This window comes from Pipistrellus hanaki, assembly GCF_964339955.1.
Source record: "Pipistrellus hanaki genome assembly, chromosome: 18".
Classification (NCBI taxonomy): domain Eukaryota; kingdom Metazoa; phylum Chordata; class Mammalia; order Chiroptera; family Vespertilionidae; genus Pipistrellus; species Pipistrellus hanaki.
In genome coordinates this window covers 1,047,050-1,067,630 of record NC_140520.1, presented here as the reverse complement: position 1 = coordinate 1,067,630, position 20,581 = coordinate 1,047,050, and the positions used below count along the sequence as shown (strand labels likewise).

The following is a 20,581-nucleotide window of genomic DNA, read 5'->3' as shown; positions in this document are numbered from 1 at the left end:
TGAGGATGGGCAGGCCTGCGCTCCGGCGTCATGGCAGGACGTGTGGCGTCTGCGCTGGTACCGGCCCAGGGCTGCCTCGACCCTCCTGCCTCAGCCGCTGGCCCAGCGGTGCTGCCCTGGCCTCACGGTGAACTGTCAGGTGCTCCCAGGAGAGGCACACACAGGCACACCTGTCTACCCCCTCCACCCCTACCTGACGCTTGTCCACCAACCTCCAAGAATTCTTCCCCAACCGGGAGGGCTGAAGGTCCAGCCACAGCTTCCGGTGATTTATGACACACACACCAAACCACGTACCTGCTGGCTTCCTGACCTGTCACCGCAGCTTCAGGGACCCAGGCGGCTCCTCGTGTCAGAGGATGGATTTTAGGACTGAGGGTAGACGTTAGTGAAGAACGTGTTGTGGAGAGGCTGTGGCGTTCCGACAGGACCAAGCCTCGGCCTGACTTGTGGCAAAGCCCCCAGCACCCTTACAGCGATAGGCTAGTTATAAGCCGACCCTGTAGTCCGGGGAGCTGAGGGATGTGGGCTGCGAGGGGGCAGCAAATGCTGCCTGAACAGCTGATGAGTTCAGAGAGGGCGACACCAGGAAGGAAGCAGATCTGGAACTCGCAGGGACACCACGCATCTTGCCCTTGTGCTCTGTGAACTAACGCTTCCTTCTCAGGCGGGGTCTATATCTTCATATTTCTGATAAACAGGCAACTACATTGAATTTTGGGGGGGGGAGGGGGAGCGGACTGCACGCTCAGCAGGTAACTGGGAGCTGCTGGGCTCAGGGCTGCATTACGAATGAAGGTTTTGGGCCCGGAGGCGGCTGTCCTGCTGGTGTGCCAGGCCCACCCGGCGCGGTGACCACAGGTGTGAGGGCGGCCAGGGGGGCGGTGAGGCCGGCTGGGGCCGCAGTAACACAGGAGGTGGGAAGTGGTGGAGGGAAGGCTGCATGTACAGCGGTCCGTGACAGCCCTATCTTTGCGTGTTTGATATTTCATAGATGTTGGAGTTCCTTGAGTCAGAAATCCTAAATGACACCAAGCCCAAAGCACTGTGCCCGCCGGCCCGGGAGGGAGGTGTGTGAGGACCAACTGCTCAGGGTTCGTCCGGGAGAAACGTGAGACACACCGTTCACATTCAGTGCTTATGGGAAAGAAATCAACTTTAAAGCCTCCTTCAAGCGAACAGGCGCCGTGAGACTTGACGAGGGGCGTGTCCGTGTCCAAACCTCCTCATCGTGAGAACCTGAGCGTGTAGCACGGAGCACGTTCACAGCATGTGGTGTGCCTGCCCACGTGCTCGGAATGTTGTCTGTTTTTGTGCAGATTTGCACACTTTAATTCTATTACTTGCAAAATCTTTAAACTAAAAACCCACGGACTTCCAGGGAGTAACTGTCGGAGAGGAAGAGGAGGACAAAGTATAAACGGAAGGAAGTGCTGCCTGTGCCCACTCCCTGGTCGGGTCCTGCCTGAGGACGTGGCCTCCACAAGCTCCGCCGCCGCCCCTCAGAGGCCACGCCCCGCTCGCTCCGCTCCACACACACCAGCAGAGTTCTCACGGCGCCAACCTGGGCAGCAGTGTGCCTGAGCTCTCGGACACCAGTGTGCTGTGTGGGAATGTGGCCTGAAGCATTGAGTAATATGTGCAGTACTTGTTCAGAACCCTTTAAGAAGCGAGAGTTGTGAAATCAGAAAGCAGTTAAGCTTCAACTGCCTGAATGTGTCCGTGGTGCGAAGACCCTCCCCTCCGGACCAGAGATCTCAGCAGACAGAGAAGACGAGAGGAGAAACCGCGAGAGAGCATGGCAGCGGGAGAGAGGGCGCTGCGCCCCCGGGAGCCGGGAAGCGGTGGCACGGGCTACAATCCGGCCAGGCAGCGGATTGTAACGGGGGCGGGAAAGGTTAACCCGGGTCCCCTGGGAAGCAGTCACCGTCTTCCAAATTAAAAACAAAACCCACCCCCGGTGCATGTTCACAGCATGTGGGTGTGCCTGCCCCCCACCCCACCCCCGGGCCGGGGCGCACAGCACAGGGACAGGAGAGGCAGCAGAGAGACAGAGTGAGCAGAGCTGCAGTGTTTATTGAGCATGCTACAGAGGGAGCAGAGTACACACAAGGAAAGTAGACCACCATCAACCTCCTGACTTTGTTAGAAAAGTAATTTTTAATTGTGCCGCTTCCAAACTAGACTGGATTTTACATTTCTAAAGATGTAAAAACTCAACTAATAGAAAATATACATGACCGTTCTGTCTACATAGGTAACAGAATCTATGAGTCTTGAACTAAGTACATCAATTTCAAAAAAGTATTGGTCATTTAAACAGAATCAGCAATTCAGATCGACAAGAACTGTTCAAATTAATTTGACCTGTAGATTCTGAGCCATGTTTTTATTAAAGTCAGATCTATTCCTAAATACAAAATATTTTGAAGGTTTATTAAAACTGAATATTACAATGCAAGGTAAATTAAGACTAAAGGCACATAAACTTTGGTCCCACCTGGTTGTCAGTTTTAGAAAACTGCCACAAATCGTCTTCCTGCCAAGGTTTGCAGCGACTCTGCCTCCCGGACAGACATGCACCTGTCCTGCGCTAGCTAGACCCCTCCATGCTCAGAAATCCACAGCCACGTCCAGTCGTCACCACACACTAAGGATGGCGATAGGTATTGAAATGCACATAAGTCATGTCAACTTCAAAAAACATCTACGGAAAATATTCAGCCACAAACAAGACGTTACTTGGTGCTGACGGTAGTATATGACGCGTCCCACAAGAGCGTGTACAAAAGGTTAAGGTTCCAGGATGCTTTCCACGTAGGGCTCGAACTGACAAAATTAATACTCTGCATCTCGTTAACTCAACTAATGCCTACGCTCCTAACAGAATCTAGACCAGATGGTGAGGTACAAAAAGGCCAATGTGTTTTTAAAGCAATAAAGCCTAAGGTAATAAAACTAAAAAATGCTGCTTTGTTCTTTCCATATCCTGCATCTTATTTGACTAAATAGAAAGAAAAGTGACAAGCCAGTAATTCAAAGTACGCTCCAAGCAGGAGAAACAAAAACTTAACCTTTTCACACACCCTGCCTATACATGTGTACCCCATGTAACAGTGTGCCCGAGACAAGCAATCCTTGTAAATGCCTAGTCAATTGCACAATAGCAACACTAGTTTTCCTTTAAGGCACGTATGTCAACTAAGTTGAAAAAGAAAAGGAAAATTAAACAATGTTAAACAATAAAAATGGCTTCCCTATCGAACAGATGGAATCAGCAGTTAATACTCTGCCTTTACATATGCCATTTCGATTAGAACCAAGGAATGGTAACAGCATGAGAAAAAAAAAAAAGGAAAACAAACTCTGGTCCCCACTCTGACAGTCACAGGTGTGACCCTGGATCCGCCCGCCCGCTCAGATGGTGGACTTGGAGAAGGACACGCGCAGGTGGTGGTTCTCGCCCAGGTTGTAGTTGTGCAGGTCGATGAGCGCCTGGATGGCCTCCTCCACCGTGGCCATCTGCAGGAGGGCCATCTTGTGATCTCTTCTGAAACAAGAGAGGAAGTGAGACCCTGCCAGCCACCCGGGGCCCAGGTACACCTGAGCGCTGCCTGTTCCACAAACCCGTCCGTACACACAAGAGTGACACTTCCTGAAGAGAACTGGCCCTCCCTCCGCCACGGGAAGCCCGGACAGGTGCTTACTGAAAGAACTTGAACGCCTTCACGGTGCCCCCCGTGTTGGCAAACAGAGTCCGCAGGTCCTCCTCGGCCACGGACGGGCTGGGGAGGGGAGCAAACCAGGAAGAAAGGTCAGTCATCGGCTTACACTCAGTTCTCCAGGGCCCACCCTCCTGAGCGCCAGCTAACGGTTGATACTCACGGGATGTTGGACAGGTGAAGGGTTGCAGAAGGAGGGAAAATGTTCTGAAAATTTTTGGATCCGGGTTTCTTAAAGCGATGCAGCGGGGAATTACCAAAATCTTTAGTGAGACCTTGGTCATCGAGCCCCTCCCGAGGTAGCTGGACAGTCTGGTGTTTGGAGAGAGTGACGCGGATAATCTTCCCGTACATTTTCTGTCCATTAAGATGGTTCATGGCTACAAACAAAAACAGTGCCCACGTTGTAACAAAGTACAGAGCAAAGTGACTTTACAGTTTAAATAAGAATTCTCGGATTTATAGAGGAGTCCTGAGTGTCTAGGAACCACTGGTGTCACGTTGAATCCACTCTCCCGAGACGAGGCGTCTCACAGAAAAGCTTCCTCCACGGAATGAAATCCAGGTTACCCCCCCTTCCCGACCACAGTCAGCCGTGGCCTCAGGAAAGGAAGTGAGCACGCCCTCTGCCCTCTCCTCCCTCCTGCTCCACCCCACCCTCCCATCAGGCACACTACACTCATAACAGTCTGAACATAAACAAAACCAGGATCGATTCGGAAGGGTTTGGTTTAATCCTCCCCTCCCCCCCCCCCCAGGTACTGCTCAGCCACAGGACCGTGGGCACGTTCACCGAGGCTCTGCCACCCGCAGCTCCCGCGTGAGGAAGAAATGTTCCCACAAGAACCAGCCGCCCGAGCAGAGCGCACACGGCGGGGAAGGGAAGGCTGGGTGCCTGAGCTCTGTCCTCAGAGACAGAGGCCTGCCCTTCCAGAAGCAGAAAGACACAGGGCTCTGCTCTGTCTGAGCGACACCATCACGGGGGAGAATGCTGCGGTTCAAGCCGCCTGTCTCCAAAGGCAAGTACCTGGGAGCCGGTGAGCCAGGTGAGACGGACAGCAAACTGCACTGGTGCTCACCTCAGAAACGGCCACTTCAAAATACCAACCGTGACGCTGCAGTCAGCCTGAGGCACCATCATTCCTGCACCTCAACTAAGCACTCTCAGCTAAGAGCATCTCTTCAGGCCATCACTGTGTGAGGAGGTGGTCAGACCCAAGCATGTGATCTGACTCTGATGTACCGTGTTTCCCCAAAAATGAGACAGCCTCCGAAAATAAGACCTAGCGCATGGAAAGATAAGACATCCCCTGAAAATAAGACCTAGCGCAACTTTGGGAGAAAAAAATTAATATAAGACACTGTCTTATTTTAGGGAAAACAGGGTAGTAAATGAGATGCCAATTCAATTAAAATCACCGATGACTTACATACGCAGAACTCGGTGTCACTTGACTAAAGTCTGTCTTTTAGGATTCCAAAGAGACGAATGGTGTATCTGGCACAGGGTTTTCATTTGAAAGAACATGGTATCCTTAAAACACGTTTTCCATGTGACTATTTACCTCTAAGTGACGTCAGAATCCAGCAGTCTGGCATTACCTGGACCCCAGACTATATGAACAGCTAGCTTCCATTACCGGGGACCATCAGGAGAGAAGCGTTCTAATATAAATGCCGTGATTTTTATGCACAGTTGTTACTGCATTTCTGGAGCCCGACCCCCTTCCCATGAGACTGAACATGAGTCAGTAGAGGAAAGCAGAGAAGCACACGTATGCTCACCCACACACTGACATGAGAACAGGAGCATTAGCAGGGTGAGCCCTGCTCCTGACACCGCCCACAGCCGCCTCCCCCTCTCCTCGCGGAGGACAGAGCTCGCCTTACCCAGCTGTGACTGGTGCCCGTCCGCCATCTGGATCAGAGCGCTGTCCTTCTTGTTGTACAAAATCTTCACGCGCTGCACGTCGCCATAGACACCTTGGGTGGAGCCACAGAGCAATCCAAAAGGGAGTTAATTGTGTGCGCAAGCCAGCCAAAGGTCATCTGACATATTAATGAAACACTCAGACACCAACATGATCACCCATTCAAACGCACCATTCTCACAAATGAATAAAGAAAGATCAAGATTTTGAACAGTGAATTTTGAAAAGAACAAATTTTGATAAACCCTCAAAGCTATGTGAATGATATTAAAGACCATGCAAAATAAATCAGCATGCATTAAAACAAATTTTGTGTCTATGGAGAGTTTTAAATAGCAAAGAAAAATAGCAAAAGATTTACTATTCAACTTTAAGCCAAAGTGCTAGCTACAAATAAGAATTAAGGTGAAACCAAAATCAAATCAATAATAAAAGTATAGTGCTAACAATAACATACCGAAGAGGGTAAACAGACTTTGGGGCGTAACCATCTTTAGAAGGAGAGAAGAGCAAGCAGCGTAAGACAAGGAGAGAGGAGAGTCGAGGAAGAGCGGAGATGAACAGATCATCCATACGAAGGGTGGTTCCCGCAGAATGGTGAGGTGGTCATGGATCATGGTTCAAGGCGGTTAATTGGGGCAAGTTGGTCCGAGGAACATTTGTTCAAGCCCAGAGCATGAACAGAGGGAATGGAGACAGGGAATGAAGACAAGGACAAGGAAAATAAGGATCAGACAGGGGAGGGAATGGGTGTTGGAAAGACAAGGAGAGGGAAGGTGAACACACGGGGAGGAGGATGAAATGGGGAAGGGAAACAGCAATGCAGAAGAAAAAAATAAGGAATTGGGGAACAAAAAAAAAATAAAATATAGGTCAGTACATAGGAAATGCAGGAATTTGGTCAGAAAAATGGTTGGTTTATGTACTGTACAAGAAAACTGAGTAAAATGTAGTCATCCAAGACAAATATGGGTAAAGTACATCTACATCAAAGAGTAATTACAGCATTTCATCTCAACACGGGGTAGGAGCATGCACAGGGTTGTAAACTCTGAACTGTAACTGCATAAGCATGGCTGGTTATGAAATGCAGGCAGAATTTTTAAAAGAAAACAAAGGCACTCTGATCAAACCTTTTCACATGCAGAACTGCGAATGACAATAGTACCAATGATAAAATAAGCTCAATGTTCGTATTGACAGAGGCCAATTAAAAATGAAACAAATGTTCAAATTAGACACCATAACTGATACACTGAGCCTCCCACATTTCATACCAGCTCTCATAGCAATCAAAATAAAACATACCAGACATAAATGTACAACTAAAAAATAACTCAGCGGTGAACTATTTAACGGGGGCGGTAACGCTGACATATTTGTAGGAGACAGTGACTAATAACTGCAAAGAAAATTACTAAAAGGCGGGAGAGTGCCTCGGCAAGATCTTTGGAAGAACCTTTAAAGAAACACGGATTAGAGTCGTTCACATCAAAAAGATTTAAAAAATACAATGACACATAAGCATGAAATGAACAAGCAAATAATTAGACAAGGCAAAGAGCAAAAAATTTTACAGTTAAATCTGCAAACTGGATTACATTTGCCTTTGAGAACAACAAAAAGATAAAAAGCCAAACTACTGTACTTCACCATATTTTTCTTAGGAAAAATAGGTAGTTAGGTTAAAAATATATATTTAAAGAGATATGACTATCTAAGGAAACAAAGTATTACTTAAGTACATAGGTTTTATTCAGAAGTAGAAACATACAAAAATACTTTGACTAATGAATGTACGTAACAGAAAGGCAAGTGCCAAATGAAATCCACATGGAAACTGCACAGATGGGATGGGGGGACAGGACGGCCGGCCACTAACCTCCTCGTTCAGATTGCTAACCAGCAGGACCGTGTTGCCGCCCGCGGACACTCCGGGCATCCCCACGCGGCCCGCCGCGGCCGCAGCCGCAGCCGCCGCGGCGTTAGGAATGGCCAGAGGACTCAGAGCTCCTGGAACAGCTGCAACAGGAAGCCCTAATTTTAAAATAAAGCGGATTTTACGAAACACACACAAGTCGTTTACAAACACCAACTTAAGCACCCAGGCTGCAGAGGCTCCGCTGCACTCCCACGGTTCCTGAAAGGTAATCTGTGTAACACTGAGACAGGAGTCTTACAGAAAGACAGCTGGCTTCAGGGAAATCATTAACCAGAGAACTAAAGAATGGGCTACATTAACAAGTCAGACCAGTGGTCAGCAAACGGCGGCTCGCGAACCACCGTTTCCCGCTCTATTGACTAATGAGTTTGCGGACCACTGCAATAGGCATTACCCTCACTCGGAAGTTTTGACTTCAGGTTAAAGACATTAGTACATTATTAAAATGTTTAAGTGTTTTTCCCTAGCAGTGATCGGCAAACTCAGTCAACAGAGCGGTAAACCGAGGCTCAAGCCACAGTTTTCCAACCACTGAGTTATCTGGTCCCGTTTCCTATGGAAACGCAAAGAAGCATGACGGTGGAACAGTCAAGTCCAGACGTGCACACACTACTGAAAAATCACCTTCCAGATACGGTGACTCCCTTCCTGCACAGCAGTCTTCTTCCTGAGCTCACGCCTGAAATCAAACCAGTCAGCACAGCTCAGAACCCAGGGTCCCCGCTCTAAGGACAGTGATTTCCAACGGGAGGCTGGGAATGTTTTTAAAACATGCCACCCCTGACAGCAGGAATACTGACCATGTCCTGGACTGTCCAGTAACACCAGTGCCCATAGCCAATGCAACAGCCATCATTACACCAACTTTACAATTTTCAGCATATTGGCAAAAAATAACTTTTTGGAGTGCCACAGAATTTTAATAACTCATGCATGCCATGAGGTGAAAAGGGTTGAAAATCACTGCCTGACAAATGACCCTGAACAGTATTTAATGTTCTCAGAGGGCCTGAAGGAAGCCTTACCAAAACCTGCTGGCCTCAATTCCACTCACTCGGGTTCCACGAACCCGTTCCCTCCCCACCGGCCCCCCAGGCGGAGGGACAGCACGGACCGTCACACGGTGCTCGGCCTCACCACCGCTCTGCTCCTTCCTGCCTCTGGCTCTGCTTCCCAGCCTCTGCTGCGCCTTCATCCTTAAGATCCTTCAGTTATTTCTTTAGAGAATTGCCTTCCCCTCAGCATCTTCCATCCACTTTTCAGAGGCCAGTGACCTGGAATCTGTTACCAAAATTAAAAACTTGCCCTGGCGGAGTGGCTTGGTTGGTTGGAGTGTTGTCCTGTGCACTGAAAGGTGTCAGGTTCGATCCCCAGTCTGGGCCTGTGAGGGAGGCAACCAATCCATGTTCTCCTTTCTAAAATCAAGAAAAATTTTTAATTAAAAAATCTCACCCTGGCCGGCTTGGCTCAGTGGATAGAGCACCAGCCAATGAACTGAAGGGTCCCGGTTTTGGTTCTAGTCAAGGGCATACACTTCAGTTGCAGGCTTGATCTCTGGCCCTGGTCAGGGTGCATGTGGGAGGTAACCACTCGATGTGTGGCTCTCACGCTGTCTCTCCCCCTCCCTTCCACTCTAAAAAAATCAATAGGAAAATATCATTGGGTGAGGATGAACACAAAAAAAGTCAAAAAGCTCCTAATCCTTAGCATTTTCTAGTACATTCTTTTTTTTTTTTTTTTAAACATATTTTTATTGATTTCAGAGAGGGAGAAACATCAACGATGAGAATCATTGATTGGCTGCCTCCTGCATGCCCCCACTGGATCAAGCCTGCAACCAGGGCATATACCCTTGACAGGAATCGAACCCAGGACCCTTCAGTTCACGGGCCAATGGTCTACCCACTGAGCCAAACCAGCCAGGGTTCTAGTACATTCTTGATGCAGGACTGTCTCCTGTCTACTCACATACTCTCTACCTCCTCACACTCAGCTACACCTGTGCACATGGCCCCCAGCGACAAGTTCTCTTGCTCCGCCCTTCTTCCCCTCTCCCTGCCCAGTCATCCATTCTTTCAACTTCCAATCCTCCTCACACCCACATCCACCCCGTGCCACATAACCAGAACCACCTCCACGCGCCTGCTCTCCCAGCTGCTCTAGCTCCTCCCCACCCGCTCACTGTGCAGTGAGGCGAGGCTACCTCAGGCTTCTGCTCTGGCTGTGCTTCCACAGGGCTTTGTACAGCAGTAAGAGCAGCAATCGCATGCGTGCACCAATTCCACATTTTGTCAGCCAAAAGTCCCGGATTCCTAGTCTATCCCCCAGAGTTCCCTGAGAAGTACACCAGCCTGAAGTCCTGTCTCCTACTGTCAATCTCATTGTGTTCAGCAAGGCTCAGAAACCCCTAAATTCTCCAATCGCCTTCGAGTCCTCTCCTGCCACCGGCCCCGCTTCGCCCTTTCTTCAGAGACAGAATGGCGACAACAACCTGGGTTGTAAGGCCCCTGACTTCCTTTCTGACTCGTCTGCCCCTGGATTCCCGCCAGTTCTCAGGATGGCTGTAACCAGTATCTCCCTTTTCCAGACCCTACGTTCCCCTGTCCTCTTGGTCCAGTCACTACAGTGACTTCTAGAACTGAAGCCAGGCTGGAACACAGCCAACATGAACTGAGCACTCTATATGCCCGGCACTGCCAAGCTCACCAAAGGCTCTAGCACACGGAACCTGCACCGCGGCCGCGGGCTCCACGTGGCGGCTGGGTGTGGAGTCCCTGCCTCCTGGGGTTAGTGACTGTGTACTTGCTCACTGCAGACACTGCCCAGGCTGTCTTCCTGCCCCTCCTTCCCCCCTTTCCTGTCCTCAGCGGCCCGCCTGCCTCAGGGGAGGTACTTTCCCCTCCTGGTGTACCCTCCACCGCCATCATCTGATACATACACCTGTGACCTTCCTTACGTAACTACTGAACTGAACAGGCACTTCTCATCTAATCCTCTTCGTCTCAGCCCTCCATCTTGGTGACTTATCTACCCACGATTTAAATGTGCACGGCTTCAAGTTTCCATTTCAAGTCTTTAACCCTCTTCCTCTCATACTTGGGGAATCCTAACTAGGCCATAAGATGATAAAAAACCAGTCTGACATATTCCTATCAAATGAAGATCCTACCAAATAAAAAATAAAGAGCACTCAATGCTGGCAGGGGGAAGATCAGCCAGACTCAAGTAGCACTCACGCTAGTGTCAATTACTAGCGCATTCTTAAAAGACATTTGCAATAAGGATCTGAAGCCTCAAACATTTTCCTTGACCTAGTAATTCTAATTCTAGGAATCCAGCCTAAAGAAATCGTTTGAGAACCAGGTCACATACAAGGTGCCTGTCATATGCCACTTACAGTAATTGGAAGGATGGAACTATGTCCAATGACATCGCCCACTATCACACAATGCTGTTGTTAAAGTTATTTAAAAACTTTCTTAATAAAATGACATTTATACACAAAACTGCAAATAAAATGGTTTAAACCTTTTACAAAAGTTTGTATTTTCAGTAAAACTATAACAGTGGTTATCTCTTATAAATTACCCAAATTACTAGAGGCTGCATTATTTGATTTTTAAAACTTTTAACTCACCTACTTGCAAAACTATGTTAAGGGTACTTTGGGAATAAAAAGCCCAGTTACACATAAGGAGATGCAAAGCCACGAGAACCGGTAACTGATGAAGTCGCGGAGTAAAGGAAAGCGAATTCATGTATTTGCACCACAGAACGCTTTCCTTGTTCTCCTCAGGCAGAGAATAAACAAAAACATGTTAATGTATTCACCACCGAGCTGGAAGAAGCCCAGCGATTTATCAGGAACTGAGTGGCTTTACTCCTATGCTTTCAGTGCGGAAAGGCAGGGCACCTGCGATTGCAGGGAGAAGAGACGAGTTCCCTAGGAAAAACCGGGACAGCTAAGCACATCCACACAGGAGCAACGGCACCAGCACCGCGGGCCCAGCACGTGGTGTTGGCATCAGCTGAGGCTTCTTGGTGTTTGACTGACGCTGCTTCTTTAATGAGTTGCATGCAAATCTCTTAAGCTTCTCAGAAACTATGTGTAAGATCTTGATGTCATCTTCTCTGTTTGATACCTTTAGGGCCTGCCGAGTCCCTAACAAAATGCCTAGGGTCTTCAAGATAATAAACGTAATAATATACCTTCTATTGATAAAGCCTCTAAGAATCTATAGTAATAATTATAAACAAAGGGCATATGTCACTCACTGGTTCTCTCAGCTTTACCTTTACAGATGGTACACCTGAAACAGTATTGATTTATAAGCTGATTTGAGAGAATAAAGGCTTAAACTAGATCCATAAAGTAAAAGAGCTTTTCAGGAAACAACGTTATCAAAACAAAGCACCTCTTTATCCTCAGGATGAACAGATGGCTGGTGCGAGATGTAGCAGAAAATTAGAACAAAGGGTCAGTTTTGTCTGAAGTCACCAGAATTCATTTCAAATGTCAATTGCTTCTCTTGCATTAGGGGCCTCTATTCAAGATGTATCACTTACATTTTTACAAAAAGCTAGTGCAATGTTACATACCCACAGTAAATATCTATTTTCAAGAATTATTTCATTATAATACCTTTTCCTTTTTTAATTGATGGACATAAACTTAACTGTAAAAGCTTCTTTGTGACTCATGAAATCTTGGTTCCATATGGATAGAAATTCTAAAGACAACTTTAAAAAGTCAGAAATCAAGAATGTCCCAGGCACATCAAGTAAAAGGAAACTAAGATTTCACCTTAAGTGATGACTTCATTCATTTTACTTACAAAATAACATTTTCCTTATTTCTTCACCTTGACTCCAACTCTATCAGCTGCAAATTTTTGCTCTGTTTTTGTTAGGTGGTCCTATCCATTGTCAAACAAGGTAAAAGCAAATAAATACCAAAACTAATTTTATAGAAAATTATTTCCTCCCAGTCCATATTTGTTCGCATCTCACTGCTTCTATGCTGTGAGAAATGAAAACAATCAGATTAGCGCACCCCCCTCAACCCCCAATGTGCACAAGGGCCTGGACCTACACTTCACTCTAGGCAGCACAACACCCACTGGAGTGTCGATATTTACGAAGAACACTGAAGGTTTTCTAACAGTATTCCTATGGCTTCTCGCTCGAGAAAAGTAAAATGTGACACAATTTGTTCCATTCCAATCGGGGACAGGGGCTCGCTGTACTTACTGGAGTTTAACAGGCGCTTTCCCGTGGGCAATGGGGACAATGGCATAGACAACAGAAATCATACCTAAGAGGGACGTCTCCTTGGCAAACGCTGCGGCAATAGCGGGGTCCAGTGCAGGCTGTCCATCCCCAGACGGGAGGTCAGGTCGGGTGTAATCCCTACTTTTATCATTGTTGTATTTTACATTCAAATTCACAAGTTTGGAAAAATCAATCCTTAGGGTACAGCAAGCGTTATAAATGTTCTGACCATCTAGGGCCTGTAAAGTGAATAAAGTACAGGAGCATGTTAAAGAGTGACAATTAGCAGAAGGCATGACTGACAATAAAACAGCGCTGACGGCCTGCACCCAAGAGAGACAGAAAGGGACCAGACCTCGTCCTTCCTGCTTCCCTTGCTGAACAGGAACTAGCTTTCCCAGCTACAACCCGTTAAGCACGTGCACAAATAATTCTCATTTTGAAAATCTGCAAAAACAAGGGTCCCACCCAGTCCTGCCACCGCAGCGCCCACACGACACAGTGCCAGTAACACCCACACTCCCCGCCGGGCCTGCGGAGGCTGAGGGCTCCTGTTGCTGCCGCAGGGAAGGGCGCCATGCCGGTAACTCTTTGCCGGTAACTCACCCCGGCGCATCTGGCGCCTCTGGCAAGTCCCGTGAATGGGCAAAGCGCTCGCTCCTGTGAGGCGTGCCGCTGCACCAGAGCGGCCTGGGGCGCAGCAGACCCCACGCGCGCCAGGGGCCCAGGGAGGAGCCTGGATGCAGAGCTGGTTACCTAATGCGGACAGCGGCGGCAGCCATGCATCCCCAGTGGCACCGTGCTCAGGAGAGACTTCCCCTCCAGCACCTGAAAGAGCATCGCTGCCCGCGAGAGGGAGGCCTGAGTCCCTTCCCGAGCTCCAGCTCCTCGCACGGAAGCACAGCAACTAAGTGCCAGTTTAGAACGCACAGTGTGCGCTGGGATGCACTGAGAGGGGAGAGCTGTGGCACCAGGTATGGGCAGGCTGTGACGGGGAGCAGTCCCAGAGCTGTCAGCGCTAGTTTCAGGAACGCACAGGCAGCACAGCAGGCATGGGAGCCATCACCGCCCCACGGACCCAGTCTGCGCCACCTGTAATGCCGCGTGCACGGCGCAGCTGAGCTACAGCGGCATTTGCAGGGCTAAACGTGCCAGGGTGGATGGCCTAGGAAAAAGATCACCTCTCAAACACAGCTCCACACTTACTAGTTTTGCTTGTTGAGCGTTCACTGGATCGCCATATTGGAGGAGAGCTTGAAACTGGTTATTTTTTGTAAATGTGATTATCTTCAATACAGCACCAAACTTAGTAAATATCTGGTGAGACATGAAAAGGAAAACGTTATCTACTCTATTATCACCTCTCCGACCTCTCAGCTGGCATGCACCGCAGACACGTACCTGGTGGAGAACGTCCAGGGTCACGGGGTAGTACATGTTGTCAATGATGATTCTGAGCACCGGGCTCTGGGCGGGAGTCACTGCGCTCTCGCTCACAGTGGTGCCGCTGAGGGGTGTGTTTGCTGTCTGCACGGCTGTCACAGCCTGGAGAACAGCTTGGGCACGCTGAAATGCAAAGACCAGACTTAGGAAACACACGCAGCGTTTCACTTACATTCTGCTACATGCTGCACTCTTAGCGCATTTCTTTTCTAAACACACACATAAAAGGTAACACTCAAAGGATCCTTTACACCAGGCATTGTTTAATTCAAACATCCTAGCATTTACTTCCAAATAATCATCTCGCATTGGGACCAATGCTGAACAAACCAAGATAGGCAATGTGATTTACTCCCAAAAGAACATTAAGACGCAAGTTTTGGAAAACAATAAAATTCCAATCTAACAATATTCACTCTCTATAAAAAAGGCAAATGGCAAACTTTAAAAAGGATTACTCTATTATCCAAAAGATTTCCCACAGTCTTATTTCTATTACAATCTTAAAATAAGAATATTCACAATACAATTTAAGTCTTTTTTCATACTAGTATAACATCTGACATCAAAGTTTTTAGAAAATTGTTGTACATTTTAGTTTATAACAATTAGATTTTCAGGAATACTACAAGATAAAATATGAAAGACATTTCCCATATAATGTTATTTAATACACTATTATTTTATGTTTTGACTAATAAGACATTGCTAATAAACGACAACACTGAATACTTTAACATCTTGATTTCTGAGACTTTAAAATGTGAAAAATATATCTACACTAATAAAGATGCAAATTGGCTGTACCTTCGCAACACCCACCAGCCAATCAGGTGTGAGTATGCAAATTAACCCAACAAAGATAGTGGGTTAATTTGCATATGTAGGCGCCAGAGCAAAATGGCGGCTCCAACCTGAGTGAAAGCGGTGCCCAAGGCCAGGGAAAGGAAGGCCCATTCTTGCACAAGTCTTTGTGCATCGGGCCTCTAGTATATACAGAATTGAAGTACAGTACTTTTTGGAAATCTGTCAACTAAGTCATATGTTAAATGCTCCAAAATGACTACCTTTACTACAACTACTAAGCTATTCCTATTATTATGACAGATTCACTGATAAGAAAATTTCTTTCCACCTTACCTGGGGTCAAAAAATTATTATAAAGGAAATAATTGTTAAATGTAACAATGACAAGTACTCTACATTGTTTCACCGTTTAAAAGGCTGTATTGGCAGATGAGTAGAATATAGAAGGGAACAGTGACGAAGGGAAAGGAGAACACAAAAGAAAACACTTAAGAGAATAGACAAGAGTGTCTGTGCTAGTTTTGGAGGTTCATATACTAAAATCAGAATAGAGATTAGCATGGCTGCTTTGCAAAGATGACATACAAATTCATAGAGTTCTTTTTTTTTTTTTTTTTTGAGATGTTAGCTACACTATGGTGGTAATCACTGCACAATATATACATGTCAAATCACGTCGTTATATGTCAAGTATATCTCAATAAAGCTGAGGGAGAGAAATGTCCATTTCACTGAAATACCACATAAACAAGGACCATATATAGCTTTTAAATGCTGATTAAGTTAACCTATAAATGTGTTAGCTAAAGAGACTAACTAAAAAAAGTCAACCAACCAAAGGCATTTAACTGATAAAATCCAAGCAGTAGAGTTGTGTAAATAGCTTATGCTAATAGTCCTGCCACATAAAAAATTTCTATATAAAATTTTAACTTATAACAAGAAAAGAATATTTAACCAGGTCCTTAAAAACATAGAAAAAATACTATTTAATTTATACAGTACTAATTTAAAATATGAAGAGATCAATATACTTTTTTTGTAAATATACATAATGTTTAACATTTAGGAACACACTGCAAGAAAATGTCTTAAAAACAACAAGATGCCCACAGACAGAGCTTCAGAATGCTTAAAAACTGTACTTTCTTGTTAACCTGAGATTCTTACTCTGTTGCAGGCCATTTCATTTATGTGCCCACACACACTCACTTGGTTTAGTGTGTTATCCGTCTTCAGTTCCTTGTGATTGGAGTATTGGATATAAATCGGTTGGTTGCGAAGATGAGGTGTCACAGCAGAATAGTAATTCACCATAGTAATAGCAGCTTCCTCTGTTGCTAGTTCCAAAAATGCCTAAAAATTTGAATGCAAAAATATTTCATGCTATGAATTGAATTCAAAAAAGCTTTACTATGTGCCTAACCTGTTCAGCTAATTAGCAAAATCAGTATCTACAACATAACCTTTCCAGTGACTGAGATGCTCTCACAGCAGAAGTGGAAACCCTTTCCTGAAGGCTAGGCACACAAAACCGTGTCCGCGCTATTTCCGCCTGACACCTGCTTCCCACATGCACAGAGGTACGTCCCCAGGAAAAGCTAGAGGAGCCCTATCCGGTTTGGCTCAGTAGATAGAGCATCGGCCTGCGGACCAAAGGGTTCTGGGTTTGATTCCAGTCAAGTGCACTATCATGGTTGCAGACTCTTCCCCAGTCCAGGCCTTGGTCTGGGTGCATGAAGGAGGCACCTAATTGATGTGTTTCTCTCACATTGATGTTTCTCTCTGTCTTTCCTTCTCTCTTCCACTCTTCCTAAAAATCAGTGGAAAAATATTCTTGGATGAGGATAAACAAAAATAAAATAAAAACTAGAGAAAAATAAATCTAAGTTTTTTCTAGCATCAGAATTTTACTCTCCTAACCTAAAGAATAAAAGAGATCTCAAAGTCATTTTTAAAGCAATATGATTTAAGAGACAAAGAAAAAAATTAAATGTCAGATTAGTAGTAGCATTAATATTTAAGGGAACGTTAAATTTCATAGTGCTTCTAAATGGTATTGGAATTTAAAAACAAGATGATTTTTAATATCCCTGGACCCTACTGTGACGGACACGTCTACTCAATGAAGAATAATATCTAGGAGTAATGACTACTTTCTCCTAAGGCTGCCAGTGAGTATTACCAGGGAATAAGCTTAAAGCCAAGATGCGACCAGTACCCTTACTGCCAAGATGACAAAGGGCAGACCCAGGAAAGCCCTCCCTCTGTACTGCACAATCTCCCCGCGAGGAACGCTCAAGCTGCGCCTGAGTGCACGCCAGCAGCTCCTCCGGCCCCGGCCCGAGTTCCCTGAGCAGCAGCACCAGGAAGAGCCGCGCTCCTGCTGCCCCTCTGCCCTCCCATGACCTGCTGCGGGGCTGGCTACCAGCCGTAGGTTCTGAAAGAGGCGCACCTGGTTTTTCCCTTTCAGCATGAGGATGTTAGTCACCTTCCCAAAAGGTAAGCCCAGAGCAATGACCTCGGTTTCCGTCACCTCACCGGGCAGCTTTCGGATATGAAGCACACGAGAGGGAGCCCCATCCATTTTATCTTCTCCTTTAAACTTTTTACTGTCATTACCATTGGCTGAAAGACATAAGAAAATAGTCTTCATATCAATTTTCCTTATCCGCATTAAAAAACACAAAGCAGTGTTTATAAAAGAACTTAAAAACACAGCGGAGTATATTTGAATAATTCCTAAAAATTCAAAAACTGGGGTTTCAAAGAAACAAAGAGAATCCTATCTACCAATTAATTAAGATTGCCACTGGGTAAATGATTCTAAACAGTGTATGTAAAAAACAATAAGTGATAATGTAAGTTCATAAACAGGTTGTCCAATGGCGAAAGAACAATTATCTTGCAACTTTATATTACAGACTAACAAATTTTTTAAAATGTAAAAATTTGAGTTGGCAAATATTAGGATTATAATTTCACCTGAAAATTATAAATTGTTCAGTTTGGGAAATATCATATTCCAAAGCGGGATCAAAGAAAACAATACTGTAAAAATAATTATGCAGTCAGTCCACATGGTGCTTACCCCGCGGCCTCTGCTAATTCAGTATTACCACCTCATCTCCCTAAATATCTTATCGCTGTCAGCATCTACATACTACAGATCACTCCTGGACGTGACCACCTTAGACTGAGCGAAGAAAAATGAATCCTCACGCTCTACGTTCCTGTTCGGGAAAACAGACATCCCAAAGAGAGCACCAGAAACGACGGTGGGTAACAGACAGACGGTACTTTTGTTACCTCCACAGCTAGCACCGTGTCACCAGGGTGACGGTAGCATCTGTTGTACCTGCATTTCCGAGTAGCCGCATAGCGCGCTGTCTCGGTGCCTCTGCACGAGGTGGAGATCAGAGGCTCCATGAGAGGAAGGCAGGCTCTCGGGGCCTCTCCATGGAAGAGGACGTTGGCTAGCACCCCCCAGACATTCAAACTGGGACACAGTGTGCAGGAACACTTTATAATACATATAAAATGAAATGACATCAAAACTGTCTGCACATAAAAATTAAAATCTCCCAGTTCTGAGTAACGTACTAAAATCTGAGATGATTTCAGTTTCAGAATAAGACAAAACAACACTTTTACTACACCTGATCTCAGCCCAAAGGCCGAGAAGCGATAAAACGTCACACTTTTAATGGTGACAAATCCTGCTGTTATGAAACAACACACAGCACGGGCAGAAATGTCTCCCCAACTGAAAGGGACAGCCCACCTCCACAGCCGAAGAAATGACTCGGAGAGCAATGTTACCATCGTCCAGCCTTGGCCCAGTCACCAGAGTTACAAAGGCCTCCCAGTGAAGCCCAATCCCAGGACTAGCAGCAGCTAGCTCTATTTTGAAACATCTCACTATTATTTCTGAAAAAACTAATTTAAAAAAAAAAAAAATCAGTCTTAATATATGAGTTAAAGTTAACATTAACTTTTCTCACTTGTAAAAGTTTTTTATTCTCCGACATAAAGGCATCGGTGGAAAAGCTGACAGAGCACGGCTGTGAGACAGACACGCTGGAAACAGTGTGAGGCAGGGAGTGAGCCAGGAGGAGCCCCTGGTGAGGGGAATGTGAGGATGAAACCCCGCTCTGCACTGGCAAACCCTGCCGGTCTCCTCTAACAATGCCTGTGGCCGTCCTGTTGAGACACCTGAACAACGGAGAATTTCTCCAGGCAAGCATAATCACTAGCTTTTAAAGGTGTTTTAAGCTCTTACAATAAGCAACAATATTCAAATCTGGGCCTGTTAGAACACACACAGACACTTCATCTTTCTATGTTAGAAAAAAAAAAATCTTAAAGCTCAGTGTTTCCTCTGTGCATGAAGATTAAGTTAATGTTTCCTAAACTTAAGGTAAGAGGTGCATGTTGTTTTCTCAGGTTGAAACTAGGCTTTCAGGGATCTCACTCCATCCTGACAGAGACTGGATCCCTTCTTTATAACAGCAGTTGCCAACCTCTTGGCGACCGCTGCTTTATCAAGTACGTTATCATTCCTCGGCATAATTTTAAAAGGAGTACAGTAACAGATTATTCTTTTCAACCAAAACAAATCCTTTTCCACGTCACCCCTTTGTTGATGGGGATGTATCACCCAGTGATTCTAACATTAACATGGATCTCTCCCAAACCAGGGTCCTTCCCAATAACTCAGATGTTCTGATTCTCATCCAGTTTCCTCCATACTGAGACCCTAAATCTCTAGATTAGTGTAAAGTGTCTTCCCTATGGATAGCATACCTCTTCAAAATAACAAATGGAACAAAAATCTTTTCTAAAATGTAAATCAGGTAAAGTCCAAGCTCCTTGGCACTTTGTAACAAATCAGATCCTGTATCTAGACCCCTGCCTACAAGGACCCCCTTTTAGCCCTTCGCTATTTCTCATTCCAGCAAGACAAAACTACAAGTAGCCAGCCAAGGTCTAGGGTGCTTGCGGCTGGCTAGAGGCAGGGAATCCTGGGTTCTGAGTGCAGGACAAGGCAGAGGTGGTTAGGGGCAATCAGGCGGGCAGGCAGAGGGATTATGCGATCAGGCAGGCGAGTGGTTAGGAGCCAGCAGTCCCCAGATTGTGAGAGGCAGTCAGATACCCCCTGAGGGGTCCTGGATTGGAGAGGGTGCAGGCTGAGCTGAGGGACAAACACCCAAGAGAATGAATCACCGAACCTCTAGTACATGAATAAAATCCTAGATGTAAAAGTATTGGGTCAGAGGCTAAGTTTATCCTCCTTTACCTGTGTAATAAACTGCCAACCTGTGTTTAAAAACTTTTACACTCTCACCAGCAACATAGTTCCAGTTGCTTCCCACCCTCATCAACGTTTGGCGTAGTCACTTTCATTTTAGCCTAGATTCTAGCTGAAGTAGTCTCTCACCTGGTGATAACTTGCTTTCCTGATG

At 45.9% G+C, this 20,581-nt stretch overlaps 1 protein-coding gene across 4 annotated transcripts in view; it reads right to left on the bottom strand.

The window, feature by feature from the left end:
* Positions 1 to 2,056: 2,056 nt before the first annotated feature.
* Positions 2,057 to 20,581, bottom strand: part of PTBP2 (polypyrimidine tract binding protein 2) — a 32,626-nt gene continuing 14,101 nt past the window's right edge. The window contains exons 4-14 of one of the 4 annotated variants that reach the window (XM_084865354.1): positions 17,572 to 17,744; positions 16,329 to 16,472; positions 14,268 to 14,432; positions 14,073 to 14,183; positions 12,910 to 13,105; positions 7,536 to 7,690; positions 6,111 to 6,144; positions 5,613 to 5,705; positions 3,886 to 4,102; positions 3,708 to 3,785; positions 2,057 to 3,550 (exon numbers count right to left, since the gene is read on the bottom strand). In XM_084865354.1, coding sequence (XP_084721480.1) covers positions 3,418 to 3,550; positions 3,708 to 3,785; positions 3,886 to 4,102; positions 5,613 to 5,705; positions 6,111 to 6,144; positions 7,536 to 7,690; positions 12,910 to 13,105; positions 14,073 to 14,183; positions 14,268 to 14,432; positions 16,329 to 16,472; positions 17,572 to 17,744 — 1,499 coding nt within the window. In that variant the 3' untranslated portion in view covers positions 2,057 to 3,417. The remainder of the gene's footprint in view (positions 3,551 to 3,707; positions 3,786 to 3,885; positions 4,103 to 5,612; positions 5,706 to 6,110; positions 6,145 to 7,535; positions 7,691 to 12,909; positions 13,106 to 14,072; positions 14,184 to 14,267; positions 14,433 to 16,328; positions 16,473 to 17,571; positions 17,745 to 20,581) is intronic. The other 3 variants (XM_084865355.1, XM_084865356.1, XM_084865357.1) reach the window with 3 other exon arrangements.